General features: G+C 37.6%; 1 protein-coding gene across 1 annotated transcript; it reads right to left on the bottom strand.

Annotated features, from left to right (window-relative positions):
* Nucleotides 1–835: 835 nt before the first annotated feature.
* Nucleotides 836–17,246, bottom strand: LOC145563819 (uncharacterized). The gene is made up of 7 exons (XM_081624237.1): nt 17,033–17,246; nt 15,320–15,419; nt 15,092–15,212; nt 3,912–4,033; nt 3,319–3,440; nt 3,066–3,225; nt 836–1,165 (listed from the first exon to the last, which is right to left on the bottom strand). Exons 1-7 carry the CDS (start codon nt 17,157–17,159, stop codon nt 1,063–1,065), a joined length of 855 nt encoding a protein of 284 aa, XP_081480363.1. The 5' UTR covers nt 17,160–17,246; the 3' UTR covers nt 836–1,062.
* Between the last annotated feature and the right edge of the window lie 328 nt (nt 17,247–17,574).

Raw genomic sequence — 17,574 nt, 5'->3', positions numbered from 1 at the left:
TAAGTGATCAATCAACAATTAATTATTCAATTCTTTATTTAATGCAAGATACTATGTGGAATTGATTAATTAAAAAGTTCGTTTAAAGTGATGACAACACTAATTAATTAATTAAAGTTATTTTAAACAAGAAAATAATGGTGATTAATCTAAGTGCTCGGGAATTTACCACTTCTCTTTGCTAGATCTTCGTTTAGAACACTTATGGATTCCTTCTTGTTCGGGAACCTCCATCGTAGTAACAAGTATTGAGGGGGTGAGTGTTTAGGACAAGAGGGTTTGATAGTTCATAAATTCACAAAGTTTCTGCCAGAGTTTTAGGTTAATTTATGTCTCTTTGAGCCTCGTATTACGCCTCAATTTATAGGGAATGGGTGCGTTTAGGGTTTTGAACATTCTGCCGCAGCAGGTGTCGCGCGCATCTGAATGGGTTGCGCGCGACAGCCTAGCGCAAGTGATTAAGATGTGCTGCTACGGGCAGCGCAAATGATGATCTTGCGCGCGGTATTATGATAAGATTCGATTTTATATTTTTATGAAATTCTGAATCTTCCGCAAGCGCATCACTATAAGTGGCTCTGGGTGTTGCGCGCAACTGAATAAGTTGCGCGCGCCAAACAAGAGCGACTCATTGAGATGCGCGCGGATTTTTCTGCGGCAGCATTGATTTTTAACCTAGGCGCCTCTAAATCCGTCATAATTAGATTTTAACCTCGGGCAAAAGCCTAATTATGATCGGGTTTAGTTAATTGGACCTTATTTCATTTGTTTTTGGGTTAGGCTATTCATTTTTGTGTTCTTCTGATTTAATCATTTACCATAAGTGTTCTTCACGTTGATCCAACACAAAAATGGTATTATTTATCGTCATAGCACTTCTTGTCAGGAGGCCAAAAGTAGATGTCTATACAGGCCTAGAGCAAAGAAACAAGAAAAAGATTACATAGAAAGGATGAATATAAGAGACATCACCAATTAGCCTTATTCGCTATAGAATTAAGCAGTATATGTTGACCGTTTGCATTTATGTTGATACTCAACCAATAAAGAACAAATCCGGCATCATTCTTGATTTGAAACCACATGGTATTCAGAACTCTGTACTTTGATCTTGTCTTTACTTACTTTAGTCCATGAACTTCTCCATACCACGAACAAACTCACCCTACATTGTAAAATTATAACAAAATCACATGACAAAGCAGATGCTACTGAAACAACCAGGTAGTAGAATTATCAATGTAGACAGATAAAAACTCTCCTGATAAGAGTGAAGTTTCAATTTTACACAGCTTCTTCACAGATGGCTTAAAAGACACTAATTAGTGGAGATAGGGGACAAATGTTGCTCAACCGCAATTTCAGGAAAAATGCCTCAATCAACAATCTCTACACAACAACAACCTAAAAGGCTTCCGTGTTGCAAAACTGCAGTGCCACATCTCAAGAATGTTGGAGAATGAGGGGTAGGGAGACGGGCAAAGGGGAGTTGTATGAAAGCATGTGATGGGCAGTCATGAGTATCAGAACAAGAGGATCTATCAAAGAACCCATGAGCTAACCTGTTCACAGGCAACTGATTTGCCATTAAAAAATGTCTCATATCTACACCTTATATGTTTCAATGTTTTTTTATTTTTATTTTTTTTGAAGCATTAAATGTTACAATGGTTAAGATAAGCAGATTATTAAAATTAAAAAAAAAAAATTTAAAAAATAAATAAATAAAAACCTTGCTGTCATCTTCTCTGACTCACTAAAAATCCATAGTGTTGACATGTACGAGAAGAGCACTAGAACACAAGCATGGAAGTGAACGGCCTTGGAACTCCAACTACTCACAATCTTGTAATAGGTAATCTGACTTGGGGGGAAAAAAAAAAAAATGTTCATGTAGTTTGCATCCTTGATTAGTTTGTTCATTGCTTTTCTCATTCAAGAATATTTATAAGCTCTTTGTTTTGCAAATTATATGGTTACAACAGTAGTGCCAGAAATGAACCAGCAGGAAGTATAATCCGCATTGGAAACTATTCTAGGAGAAGTTCGAATCCGTTTCATTCGGATATTGATCGGTCTTGGTTTGACACAGCTGATGCTTGTAAAGTTTTCCCATGGTTGTTAAATATATATGTATATATTTTTTTTTATTTTTTATTTTTTATTTTTATTTTTTTATTATTATTTTTTTAAAAATGGTAGTATAGATTGTGCACCTTTTCCTGATTATCAAATCAGGGATTAGAGTTTATGGCTTAAATTGACTTTCATTATACTAAAAGTTAAGGCAAGAGAACATTTGGCTAAGGAACCTAGAGAGTGCATTAATGGACAACTATGGTGAGGTCCAAGGCTATCTCAATTCATCCATATCAGGTTATAATCCAATTTAATTTTCTGTTTTCTAACTTTTCAAGGGAAGGGAATGGATTAACATTATGTATCTAAATATCATAGCTAAAATGGATGGGAAGAAAAATAAATTAATAAAGCTTACAATAAAAACTTAATGTACTCACTAATTTATACTCCAGGAACAGAGCTTAGTCACACAAGTAGTTGTAGACCTAGTAGTAGTAGTAAGTTGCATGTGTTCAGCAACATGTCTAAACTCTACTTAATCCAAATAATAATGCTTAGCAATATCTAATAGCTACTAGTTTATTGCTGACATCTACCCTCAAAGCTAACATTAACTCATAACTACTACAACTAATATTGTTGAACATGCCCAGTAAAGGAAATTTTCACAGCTTAAAGCTAGCATTCACACATTTATCATTCAACATTTCAACAGCTAAAAAATCTATCTGAAAACTAATCGTTAATTTAACAGCTACCGGCTACTAAAACTGCTAGTATACCAAGAAGGAGACCAAACTCCTTGTATTGCATTTCCTTCCTCCATAGACTTGTAAAGTTTTAAAGGTGTATTCAAAAGCATATAGCATGTATAAATTGATAAATTGAACTTGCCAAAACTGGTTTGTCCCCCTTCATATAATGATACAGAAAAGGATAATAGTGGATAGCTGCTTGTAGCGGCTGAAAGAAAGCAAAATTACCTCTCTGTTTCAATGGTTCTTTTTGCAAGCATGAGTGTCAGGAACAGTGGAACAACAGCAGCAGATAAATGCTTCAGAGTGTGTCCACTGACAACATGACGAGTCAACTCATAAACAGGTTTATCTTCAGCTTCTAATATCTTTGCAAGTAGATAGAAAGCTGCACATAGAAAAGAAAAGCAAATATAAAGCAGGACATAGATCTTGATATAATTTCAACAAAATTAAAAGCATCATGATCAATACCACAAACCTGCAGCCCAAAGCCAGTAAGTGGAATGTGTGTACATGGGAGGCAATAGAATGGCCATCAAGGGCAAGGCTATGCAAGGCACGAACTGCACAACTGCATAAGGACGAAGATCATCAAAAAACCTGTACAGATGTGTGAGTAAAGTAGGATTAGAAATTTGCAAACTTCTACACAATTAACTGAAGCCACATCTAAAGCAGATGAAAATACTATGTCTTTTCATCAAAAAAATGAAGGAATGACAGATCAGTTAGCTCTATCCAACATTTAAGGCTTAAAAAGAATCATTAGAAAACTCTATGATACTAAATAACGTAACCATTTTCTCCTAGGGCGAAGCTAGGAATTTTTTTTTAGTAAGGTGCAGTTACAATTATAAATGAAGATGGAAAATGTGGGGGAAAAAAAAAAAAATCCCTCCATCTTTTTTGCCAGAGTTATTGCCTAGTCTACACTTGCCTACATAAACCATTAATGTGTCTCTTAACCTTCATTTCAACATTGATGTTGAAACACTTAAAACACAACAACAGAATCAATTAATTTGGAAAACAGAAGAAAAATACTAGTAATATAAATAAAAGAGGTCTCACCGCCAATACAGTATGCTGATAATGCCTGCTAGAAGCAAAGGTATAATAGATGCAGTCCCCTTCTGCTCATCAATCCTCTCCATAATAAAAATTGCAACAAGTGATGTGAATGCAATAGTCATCTGTATGCAAATATGAAAGATATTTCACAGAATATGTAAGCATCCTCTAATTGCATCAGAATATAAAAAGTTGTAAGATTCAGGTAATGAATAAGTCAGAGAAAGGATAAATGGAGCACAATGTATAATCTATAATCTATAAGTCTTAAAAAGCCACAACCTTGCCCCTAAATTCCTTACCTACAGTGTTCGGATGAAAACACCCTTAAAAAAGTCCAAATACATTTTTGCCCCTTCCATCTATCATCTACTCTTGTTTGCTGAGTACTCACCACAACCACAACTTCTTCTCCTCCTCTTACCCCTCTCTTTTCAGTGAGATAGCTGCTTTCCCCTCCCTCTTTCTTCTCTTTCCTCCTCTTTCATCACCACCATTGAAAATTTGAGTTCTCCATGTTTTGCTCTTTCTCCTCCATTGAAGCTTGCTGTTGAGGTTGGAGGTTTAATTTTTTTATTTTTATTTTTATTTTGTTTGGTTTAATCGTCGAATATAAATCTCATTTGGGAGTTCAATTTCACACTTTTGTTAAATTAGTTGTTGGACAATTTAGGGTTCTAATATGGTGGATTATTCAGCTATTGGTGGTAGTTACTCAATTTATAAAAATTTGTAGCGGAGCGATTATCTGGGGTTTTTGAATTTCAGATTCACAATTGTCGCCGTAGAATCAAACATAACGCAATGAAAGGCAGGAACCAGAGCTTCTGAGTCAAACCGGAAGGAGAGAGAGATAGTGGAATCACCAAATCGAGTGAAATGGGAATACAGAGGACAGAGATCAAGCATACTGAAAACGAGAACATAAATAAAAATATCGAAAGGTATAATCTTTCTATTGATATCCCTTTTCAATAATCATTGGTTAGTAAGTCATCTTTAAATTTTTTGAATAGTGTGAAATTTGTCACATTTGAGCTTCAAATCAGTTCAAATTTATTTCTATGAATATCATTCTACTGATGGGAAGATTACAGAAAATTACTGGACGTCATTCTACTGGACAAAGTGCGGGGAGGGAGTGTTATCCCAATTGACATTCTCACCGATTATTTCTCCTTAATTAGGCTATAGGGTCATGCTTCTGTGGTGAATTAAAATGGTTGTCGTCCCAACCATGTTTACACAAGTGGAAACAACCTGTGGATTTCTTATATATGAACTATATGTATAATATGTGATAAATCTGGTGCAATGTTAACTGTTGTAGTGTTGTTGATTCATATATGGGTGATTGAAGTTGTTTGTTATTCTATTCAGATTATTTGGGGCAATGTTGGCGAATCTAAGACCGCCCATGATGTGTTACTTGAGCAGTTGAGCAGGACCAAGAGTGTCTTGAAGAATATAAGATAAAGCTGATCACTATGATCAGACTAACTGCTTCAGAGCTCAACTATTATAGGCTATTGCTGATTGAGGCAGAGCCAGCCACCATTTGTTCTGCAATGGGTGATCAGTGACCAGTCTATATTTGGCAAGAAATGAATATTAAAACTTGTCTATGTGAATAATTTGAATTGATGCCTTTGATGTATACTTTTATTAGTCATCAGCTCATCACTATATTCTCTCTCTCTCTCTCTCTCTCTCTATATATATATATATATATATATATATACATATATGTATATATATATATATATATATATATATCGGATTCTTCGACCTATGAATTTCTTAAATTTTTACATATGCAGAACATCTATATCTACGTCGTTTATGCCATTTCCACTGCTCTAATTCAGGTAATTCTTTTGTTGATCTGCTCTGTTTAATGTGTTGTTTAATTTCAGTTGAAGTAGTGTAGTTACCACGAGTAACTAAATGATTGTAATCTTTTGATGCCTTTGCATTCTCCCTAATGCGGCGATAATGAACACTGTGGGGACCTTGACCAACCATCTCAAGCTCCTAGTTTTATGGGCGGCCCCTCCTCTACCTCTTCTTCCCCCTTCGATCTTGAATCGGCCTTTCGCCATCTAAATCTAACCAACCAAAGAATTTTGCAAGAGAGTGAATACCAAAGCTATGTTTCTCAAATGTCCTATCAAAGCTAAGTTGAGAGGGGAGACTTTCTCCCCTATGTCAACTATCCTAACCGCCCCGTTCAAGAGGGGCCGGTTGCGGGTTGGAACAACAACCAACCCACCAGCTCATATTGGCAAGGACCTTGTAACTCCATTTCGGAATTACAATCCTTCCCTCCCTACGATTATACACAACACGGGGGTTGTGATTTTAGGGAGAACCCTTCTTATTACCACGTCCCCGAGACATGTGGTAATGTGGCTCCCGAGGAGATCGATAACCACCCATTAAGGGGATACTTCGGGTTTCCACCCGGGTATGATGGTGGTTGGGGCACAAGTAGTGCACCGGATTTCGGTCACTACCGAAGTAGCCCCAACTATGATCTTCCTCCATACGTGCATCAACCCTCCTATTCCAGCGATATAGATCCAAACTACAATTACATGCCATCGCCGCCAAGAGGGGATGATTGGGAGTAGCTATTAGACATTTGTATTAACCGTTCCCTTCTCTTCCTTCCCGTCATTTGTAACACCGAGGCCGGTGTCGAGTTTTAGCTTGGGGGGTGAGAGATGTTTCTCATTGTGTCTACTTTATTTTGGGAACGGTAATCAAATGTCTAACTTGGGGGAGGTCTAAGGGTCTTTGTGTCTAGGGTAATTTTCGGTTTTGATAGGTTATGTGCTTTCATGTGATGCTATTTTCTGCAATGTATGGAGAAGTTTGAGTTTGTATGTGGAATGTTTGGCATGAAAGGCTTAGCTTAGCCTTTGAACTTGTGGTAGGATTCATGTTGTATTATGTTCTAGATTGCGTGCCTATTTTAGGTTGGTTGTTGTTCTATTCATGATGATATGGTACGCCTAGGCTAGAACGATTGCATATTGATGTCTTTGTCTCACTTCTCCACTATATGTGTGCATTAGAGCATTTTTCTTATATGATTAGCTTTGGTCCTTTTGTTGGTAGGTTATTGTGATGGTTGAATGCATGGTATGGTTGGTTTGCTTGTGGTCTATTTGATGATGATTGATGATGTTGGTTTTTCCCCTAATATCCAAATTTCTTCCATTCTTCTGATCCCTAACATCCAAATCTCTAATATCCAAATTCTTTAATTAGTTTTCTTATCCCCCATTTTCAGCTTTTTCTAAAAAATTAAAAAAAAAAAAAAAAAATGAGCTTTGAAAAACAAAAAAAATAGTTTAGCCTTTAATCGGTTTGCAATGATGATATTGGATTCTATGTGGTAGATACTTGCTTTCTTTTTGTAATAAAATTTCGAGCATGGTTTAGATGCCCTTGGTTGAACATAGAATTGGCTAGTTTAGGGTAGTGTGAGAATAACCTTACCGAATGTACGAAACTTAAAGTCTAGGTTTGTGATAAGATGGTGTCGCCTATCTCAAAGGAATTTGAACCCCGAAAGGTAGTATTTGATCCCACATTTGTCATAATAAGTGAGGTTTATTATTTTTCAAGCCGTCGACATTTTGAATGAGTGGCAAGAATCCTCCTTGAATTAGTACCTAGATCGAGAACCTGAGCTCCAACTCTTAAGATCGCAGCTTAAACTACTCTTGTCATTAATGAAGGTTGTTTTATAAGGTGTATATGCACAGTGCAAGTTAAGGCATCCGGTTTTAGTTTTATTAAGTGTATTCAATCAATCAATCAATCAATCAAAGCCTTAATCCCAAAAGTGGGGTCGGCTAACATGAACCAAATTTGATTATTCCGTGTAGTCATCAACATAAATCTTTCTCCTCCATCCCTTACGATCCAAAACTTCATCCTCACGTAAATCCATGCACTTCATATCCTTCCTCACTCCTTCCAACCAAGTCATCTTTGGTCTCCCTCTTCCTCGTTTAATCCCTCCATGGTCCCACTCTTCCACTCTTCGCACCGGTGCACCCTCGGGTCTCCGTCTTACATGTCCAAACCAACGCAGACGATTTTCCCTTAATTTATCTACAATGCCCGCCACACCTACTTTCTTGCGAATAACCTCATTTCTGATTCTATCTCTTAAAGTGTTTCCACACATCCACCTTAACATGCGCATTTCCGTAACCTCCATCTTTTTAATATGCTCTTTCTTAGAAGCCCAACATTCTGTACCATAGAGCAACACTGGTCTTATGGCAGTCCTGTAGAATTTTCCCTTCAACTTTAAGGGAATGCTGCGGTCGCATAACACTCCCGTGGCCGCTCTCCATTTAAGCCACCCTGACTTAATCCTGTGGGTCACGTCTTGATCAATGTCACCATTCTTCTGGATGATCGACCCTAGGTACTTAAAACATTCACTCATGGTCAAATCCTTTCCATCCAAACTCACCACTTCATTGCTTGTCCCCCTCTGAGTGCCAAAACGACATACCAAATATTCAGTCTTACTCCGACTTAGCTTAAACCCTCTAGATTCCAACCTTTGCCTCCATTGCTCCAACTTGACATTAACCCCATCCTTAGTCTCATCCACCAAAACGATATCATCTGCGAACAACATACACCGTAAGAGACCCCACATTCCAAGAACCAATCCGCAAACTAAATTCTTTTCTCCCACGCTCCCTCCTGATCCCAACTCCAAGCCCTTGATTATTTGACACCACAATTGGGCAATATGGCGCGTCGCTTCTGGGCGACGACCTAGCAACCCTTACATACTTATCACTGCACCCGGGTCTGGGAAGTGCAGCGCGTCGCTCAGTAGGGAACGCCCCAATGGCACGCCCTTGCTCATTTGACACCACACTCGGGCAATGTGGCGCGTCGCTTCTGGGCGACGACCTAGCAACCCTTGCATACTTATCACTACACCCGGGTCTAGGAAGTGCAGCGCGTCGCTGAGTAGGGAACGCCCCCACGAAAATATCTGTTTGGCTCATGTCATGGGATGTGACGAAGTTTTATACTGGCTGTCACTGGCCTACCGTAACCCTCCTCCTTTATCCAGGCTTGGGACTGGCAGCGGGAAACCCACTGGCGGAGTTAGTTTTATTAAGTGTATTGTCCTTGTTTATTGTAAATAGTAGTTAAGTTTTGTATATGTAGTATTCAAATAAAGGAAAAAAAAAATTAAAAAAAAAATAATAAAAAACGAGAAAAACAAAAAGTTATGATGAATAGTCACCACCCTAGCAAATAAACAAGCTTTGGTGTGCATTTTCACTTATAGTATGGTCATAGTTTGTATTTGAAAATCAAAGTTAAGAGTTGTTCCTAATGGGCTACAATTTAGTTTGGAGTCAATTACGAGCTCTTTAGTTTTTCCTCTATGCCTTAACTTGGTGTCAAGATCCTCATATTTTTGTGTATTGTCAGATTGAGTAGTTAAAGCCATTGTCGGTGGAGGGAGTTGGTTCACAAGCATATGGAGAGAATACTTTTTCATTGAGATGTCGAGTGTTTTAAATCCCGCTTTATTTATGTTTTTCAGGTTCCTTCGAGGGGTCATGAGACACTACCATCAGGGAAGATTTAAATTTTGTGATGGAGACGCGGTAAGATGTGTTGAATAGGCCTAAGTTGAATATTTTCGGGAAGGTTAGCTAGGCCTTAGCTAGTCATGACCGTGGTTGATCTTAGGCATATACCTCATGCTCGAGTTTTATTGCTTAAGGATTCTTTTATCTATGCATGTGCTTTTGTTTGAGCAAATTGATATTTTGGTTTTTTTTGGGCAATATGAATTGCTTGAGGACAACAATTGGCTAGCTTGTGGTGATTTTAACCCGGTTTTACAATTATTTCCCCTTTTTCTAACCCGTTTTGAATAAAAATGTTGTATCTCGGCTTCGCCTGCAGGTATTATTATTCACTTTGACAAGCAATCAAAGCTCGGAATGGAGTTCAAGGTGAAGCGGGGAGGAGCGGGCGTGCACCTCTCTAGGAGCGGGCGCTCCTTCCAAACCCCCAACATTATGCCCCTTTTATGAAGCAGTGAGGAGCGGGCGTGAAGAACTATTGGAGCGGGCGCTCTTTGCTGCTTGGCTACAATCTGCCTTAAGGTCAAGCTGGCGCTCCTCTCCTTGAAGTTGAATCTGCCCTTATTCGAAGAACAGGGGAGCGGGCGTGCAAAACACCCGGAGCAGGCGCTCCTTCCCGATGTTTTGTATTTTGATTTCTTTTGGTGATATGAGGAGCGGGTGCTCCTATCTGTGGAGTGGGCGCTCCTCACCCAGGAACGGGCGCTCGTCGCTGGAAATCCGTCTTATTTTGACGGATTAACCTATGTAATTCGGGGAGTATAAATACGACCCCTTTAGTTCATTTTTAGGTAGACAGCAGTAGTATAGTTTTCAACACCTCCTCTTAGTTTGAAACAATCCACTTTGGTAATTTAGTTTAGTTTTCCTCAAATTAATCATTGTAATAGTTAGTTTCAAGGATTATTCTCAAGATTCAACACTTGTACTCAGCATTTGAAGCTTCAGTTAGTAATTTCTTCCACCATCATCTATTTAATTTCTGATTTCATTTTGTATTTGCATGTCATTTGAATCTCTTTAGTTCTTGATAATTTGTTGTTGGATGCTAGTTTTATCTTTAGTTAATCACTTTTCCCAAATTGTTGAACTAGTTAGAATCCTAATCTTTGTTTGCATGTCACCTAGAATGAATTGTGAGTAGTCCTCCTTTGGTATTCACTCTCTTGCAAAACTCTTTGGTTGGTTAGATTTAGATGGCGAAAGGCCAATTCAAGATCGAAGGGGGAAGAAGAGGTAGAGGAGGGGCCGCCCATAAAAATAGAAACAGTAGAAATGCTATGGCGGTGAGGTTGAGATAGTTAGTCAAGGGAACATTCGCGGGGAGTGGCTCAATTGGCACTTGCCAAGTGTTCCCCACGGTGTTCATTACCGCCGCATTAGGGAGAATGCAACGGTGTTTACCCTTGACAAACCAAGAGTAATGTGGTCACATTGCCACGGAGCTCCACAAGCGCATATGCATTGAGGTATGCATTGAGGTAGGAATGTCAAGGACATTGGACCCGTTCACCGGGGTCAATTGCTCAATTAGATTGGTAAAGCCCAATGCCTTAGCAATTATCGTGATCATCCCACCACATTTTATCTATCCTCTCAACTCCATACTCCTCTTAATTTCAAGGCACCTATTGATAAACAAGTATCCCATATTCACATTACCCTCAAATCGGGAAGCTATAAAGAGGCATTTGATCTCATCTTTAGTTAGCTTCCCGAGGTCTTGCTTCGAGAAGCAAGAGTACCCCATAATTCTCATGAATATACGGAGTACGGGGTAGACAATGTGGCTAGCATGGCTAGACCGGGTGGTGAAATTAGGATACCCCGCAATAGTATTCCACCAATTTTGCTCCTCGTAGCTAGAAAGGTGGAAACTATCGGGGTTGTCTATTTGATTATATACGGGCCACTCAAATATTTCATTGAGGCGAGTTAAGATTAAAGTCCTTTCTTGATTGAAAAGTTTAAACTTAATTTCGCACTCAAGAGGTTCTCCCTCACCATAAATTTGGCGCATGGTTAGGGTTGAAAGACACTCGAGAGTGATCGATTCGTAGGTTAGCTCCCTCTTCTTGAGGAAGATTAACCATCCGAAATTATTGGCCACTCGCCGAATTCCATCATCTACACCTAAAAGTTAGCAAACTTCTTAGTCATAAAATCTTGTGGGTAGGATTTTTCGTTTTGAAAGCTCGTTATAATAATTTTTTAATTTCTTGGGAATTTTTACGGAAGGAGGATCATTGCCTTAGTTTTGTGTTTGGCTTTAGTTTTGATTTTCGGTGGATTAGTTTTCGGTTATTTAGATGCAAGAAGTCTTTCTTTTCTTCCTTCCCGCACCTCCAAATAATCTTAGAACCATTTTGACAAATGTGAGAAAAAGGTTTAAAAGGGTCACTCAACGCACCTCACACAAACACCAAAATTCACCACACAACAACCTCCTTAACTTCAAACCCCCGATTAAAACCAAGTACCTACTTTAACAATTCCAAATATATATATTCAAACACAATCCACAAAGATTTCCAACACAAAATTCACAATCAACAATGATTCCAATCAACACACAATAATTCTAATCCACAACAATCACAATTTTCAATCACCAATACCTAGCAAATCATATTCAAATTTCCACAAGCTTCAATCAAGTTTCACTTTAAATGCAGAAATCCTCAAATTCTCAACAAATCATGAAGTAAACCACACAATTCATCAAAAATAACTAAGAATAATGAAATTTGAAGAAAAACCACTAGGGTTTAAGAGGGAAAGTGAAGTAAGGAAGAGAATTATACCAACTAGAGTATGAAAATACTCTAAAGCTTCCAAGCTTTGCTCAATTCTTGATTCCTTTGCTCCAATTTCTTGAAAAATCCAAGCTTTCCTTTGATTTTCAAGTGTGGTCTTCTAGGGTTTGCAAATTTCGTGATTTAATTTGGGTAAATTTGGTGTTGATAGAGAGAGAATTTAGTGGAGAAGAGGAATTTGTGAATTTTTAGTGAGAAAATTGATGAGAAGATGAAGATTTTTAAGAGAGAAGTTGGAGAAAAATGGGGTTTTTAGAGAGAGGAGAGAGAGTAAGAAAAGATGAGTGAATGGTGAGAAATTGGGGGTAAGAGGATAAAAAGTGAAAAGAGAATCTCTTTTTTTTTTTTCCCGGACACGCAGGAACGGACGTGCATCCTGGGAGGAGTGGGCGCACTCCTCCTCAACACTTTCGAATCTGCCTTCTTCTGAAACTAGCATGAGCGGGCGCGCATCTTTAAGGAGCGGGTGCTCCTTCCTGAGGAGCGGGCGTGAAGAACTATTAAAGTGGGCGCTCTTGGCTGCTTGGCTACAATCTGCCTCAAAGTAGCAGGGAGGAGTGAGCTGGTGCTCCTCCACTTGAAGTTGAATATGCCCATATTCGAAGAACAGGGGAGCGAACCTGGAGCGGGTGCTCCTCCCCTATGTTTTGTATTCTGATTTCTTCACGTGATATGAGTAGCGGGCGTGCAACAACCAGCGGACGCTCCTATCTCTGGAGCGGGTGCTCCTCCCCTATGTTTTGTATTCTGATTTCTTCACGTGATATGAGTAGCGAGCGTGCAACAACCAGCGGACGCTCCTATCTCTGGAGCGGGCGCTCTTCACCCAGGAGGGCGCTCCTCGCTGGAAATCCATCTTATTTTGACGGATTAACCTATGTAATTCGGGGAGTATAAATACAACCCTTTTAGTTCATTTTTAGGTAGACAGCAGTAGTACAGTTTTTAGCATCTCCTATTAGTTTGAAACAATCCACTTTGATAATTTAGCTTAGTTTTCCTCAAATTAATCATTGTAATAGCTAGTTTCAAGGATTATTCTCAAGATTCAACGCTTGTACTCAACATTTTGAAGCTTCAATTAATAATTTTCTTCTACTTTTCTCTACTTAATTTCTGATTTTATTTTGTCATTGCATGTTAGTTAAGTCTCTCTAGTTCTTGATATATTTGTTGTTTGATGATAGTTTTATCATTAATTAATCACTTTTCTCTAATTATTGAACTAGTTAGAACCCTAACCTTTGTTTGCATGTCACTTAAAATGAGTTGTGAGTAGTCCTCTTTGCTAGGGGTTGGGTGAAGCTCAACCTAATGGTTAGTTATGTAAACTTGGGAGAAGTATTGATGCTTGATTTGCGATTAAATTGATTGTATGAGATTGCTTGTTAGTTCTTCATGATAGGATTAGCTACCCTTAATTAGGAGCTTGATAGCATGTTTATGCTTAGTTTGACATGGAAATGTAAATTGAGTATGTCAGTACTTATTGCAATTTGATTATTTATCTTCTATTGCTAAACTAATGAGGGATCTAAGTTTAGTAGTGTGAGTTGTTTCCTAATTGCGTGAGGTTGATCTTCCATATAGTCTTTGCTATCTCTTGTCTATTTTACTCCCAATTTGCCTAATTGCCATGGTTGAGTGGATCCCATTCCCTAGTGTGTTTAATCACTTGAATTAGACCTATAGTTTATTTGTCAAAAGACTTCAAATTAGCTTGAGTGTTAAGATCTTTAGCAATTATATCCCGTTCCTTGTGGACCGAACTCTTACTTATCATTGTGCTTGGTTTGTGAGATGTTCGTTTATTAATGTGTTTGATTGAGTGTGGAATGTGCGACCGTTCTAACGCCCATCAGGCCACGGGAGTGTTACGTGATCGAAGCATTCCCTAACAGTTGAAGGAAAAATTGTATAGGACTACCATAAGACCAGTGTTGCTCTATGGTACAAAATGTTGGGCTTCTAAGAAGGAGCACATTAAAAAGATGTAGGTTACGGAAATGTGCATGTTACGGTGGATGTGTGGGAACACTCTAAGAGATAGAATCAGAAATGAGGTTATTCTCAAGAAAGTAGTTGTGGCAGGCATTGCAGATAAAATAAGAGAAAATTGTCTGTGTTGGTTTGGGCATGTAAAACGGAGACTCGAGGGTGCACCGGTTCGAAGAATGGAAGAGTGGGACCATGGAGGGCTTAAACGAGGGAGAGGGAAACCGAAAATGACTTGGTTGGAAAGAGTTAGAAAGGATATGAGATATATGGATTTGCATGAGGATGAAGCATTGGACCGTAAGAGATGGAGGAGGAAGATTTATGTCAATGACAACACGGAATAATCAAATTTGGTTCATATTAGCCGACCCCACTTATGGGATTAAGGCTTTGATTGATTGATTGACAATATTGTTTTTGTAGATGTAAATTAGACTTAAATAGCCCTTTGGACCATAACATTACTTATTGGCTGGCTTACTTTTATCCCGGTTTTAATTCCAGTTTCAATAATTTTCCAAAATTCACATTACGAATTGCAAAATACACTTCGACATAAAAATGTACAAATTACAACTACAATTTCATAACGAACAATCAACAAATACGCATCCAGAGGTCGAAGTGCTATGTGCGTGGCTGAGCATACTAGTAATCTCAAAAGTGCCTTATAGATAGATAATAGCATGCTAGATTATTAAACAGAAAAACTCACCGGTAAGCGATCCCACACCAGCCGAGCATCATTTGGTTGGAGATGATAGTAAGATGAACCAAAACCAACGGCTGCAACACCAATGTAGAAAAAGGTCCAACCCCAAACTTCACCTTGCAAGCTTTTAAAAAAAAAAAAAAAGACTTCATTCATATATGATAGCAATACAGCTTTAAAGCACGAGATTAAAGAAAATAAAAGTACATGATAGAAGCCACAAACAAGTACCTCAGTTTAAAATAATTTCCATAGTGACAAAGTATCAGCCCTATAATGCCAATAACAAGAAAAGGGACATTGGAAATGACATTGAGCATATTGGGGATTCCTGAAAGTACTCCGAAACAGATTAATTTCATAATAATGTAATAATAGAAGCCCTGAATCTGTAATGAAAAACATAAAACATCATCACAAAATGTAAAAAAGTAAAAACGACGACAAGCAAAGGAGGAAAGGTGATCCTTATAATCATTTAACCAAAATTGCATTTTTTAACAACATTAAAGCAAACTTGGCTTGTATATAAATCCTAATAATAAGACCATGAATTAAATTAATGCCAAGAAGGGTTCTATTACACTTGATTCTTTTATTGCAAGGTTGTGCCTAATATACAACAGATTAATATGTTTTAGCTTGACTTTAGTTAAACCTGGTAACAGATAAAAGAAGTCAGTGTCATGTAATTTCATGGAAGTTGTAATGATCCGAGTACAGGTATCTTTTGGGTCTCAAGAACACATATTAACAAGCACCCACACACAAGCATGTTAAGGTTGAGAGAAGCAAGGATAGAGATTACATCATTAATAACATACCAACAACAATAACCCAATTACCACGTACCAAACCCAGCTATTGATTAGAAAGAAGGAATGCATCAACTAGCAAATCCTTACATCTTAATAACTTTCTATTTAATCTAATACTCCTAAATCTGTATTTAACTCAAGTCCACAAGGATGTATTTCCAAGGGCTTGAGAAGTTTAAGATAAACAATAATTTTAACAGGAAAACTTGGCTTATACGCTCATCTGTGTAATACAAAAAGGGTTTCTAAGATTGTACGAGCAATTCTCCAGCTAACGCAACTTGCACATTTTGTATTTCTTCTATCGAAAATCAATGATCATGTTAATAGTGCAATACGTAAATGTGACTACTAAAATCAGAGAAATTGAAATCTTATCATCTTCAATTCCTCATAAGTTGGCTTGTCTCTCTCTACCATAACTAAAAATTCAAAGCAAGGAACACATACATACACATTCTAATCTAATTTTCGCCGACATAACATCAAAACACATTCTTAAACTTCTAAACATATACCCCAAAAACACAAAATCAAATCTATTCAGCTTAAATTCCTCTGCCTTCATCTGTTCATGTCCCCAATATCTTTACACTACCCATTTCACTATACTATTATTATCAACATCGGTCATTGAACCTCGCTCCAACGGTCCAACCCCCCTGACTGACTAAATCGAGATATTCATCAGTATTCATTCGAGTACAAAAACTATAATATTACATTATAAAATCATTATAATGACCAAATTGACAATTAAATAGATGCAATTATTGGAAATATCATGCAAATTAAAATCAACTGACCCACTAAAATGTTCATTACCCACTTCTTGATTCCAACAGCTCTACACAACCCATTTAACTAAATTGAAATAACAGATGTCAGTTATTAGATTTCGCTCTAATTTGCCCAATTGATTAAACCAAGAAATTTAATAGTTCTTATTCAAGGACAATAATCACAATTTAACACTACATAATCACAATAATGGACAAATTAAATTCTTAAATAGACATAATAAGAGCATATATTATGCAATTTTAAGTTAAACCCTAAAATAAATTCAAATTGATTGGATAATTAAAATTAAAATTCATAGAAAATCAAAGTAATTAAGACTGACCCAAAAATTGACGCTGATCAGCAAAGTTGTGGTACTCTTGAGATTGAGGAATCGTAGGAGTAACGATCATCAACACAACGAAGGTTAGAACTGCAATTATCCAAAGGTATATTGTTCGTTTCTCCATTTTTTTTCTTCTTCGCAAGAAATTGGAAGAACAGAGTCTCGTCTTCTGCTTCGTTTACTTTAATCTTTGAAGATGTATGATTTTTTTTTATTTTTTTTAATTTTTGGGTGGGTAATTAAAAGAATTTACAAAAATACAATTTCCTCGACTTGAGAAAAACGTTGTATGTTTATCAAGGGGGTATTTTAGTCTTTTCGTTATAAAAATAAGGTTATTTGTGTCGGTTTAGCAATTTATTAAGAGCCCCAGCAATGTTAACCTAGTGTTCGTCCATTTATCGATAATAGAGCTTGAAATATCCTCAATTATGCAACAATGGGAGCTTGTCCTAATGAAGTTTTGTTATGCATGAAGAAGTCTAGACAAGTGGTAAGGGCGTAATTTCGCTGGGTGTTTGATCAGTTCAGTGGAATTC

The sequence above is a fragment of the Chenopodium album genome, chromosome 10 (assembly GCF_948465745.1).
Source record: "Chenopodium album chromosome 10, dcCheAlbu1.1, whole genome shotgun sequence".
Classification (NCBI taxonomy): Eukaryota; Viridiplantae; Streptophyta; class Magnoliopsida; order Caryophyllales; family Amaranthaceae; genus Chenopodium; species Chenopodium album.
The sequence above is the reverse complement of the archived record's forward strand: the minus strand, read 5'-3'. Positions and strand labels throughout refer to the sequence as shown.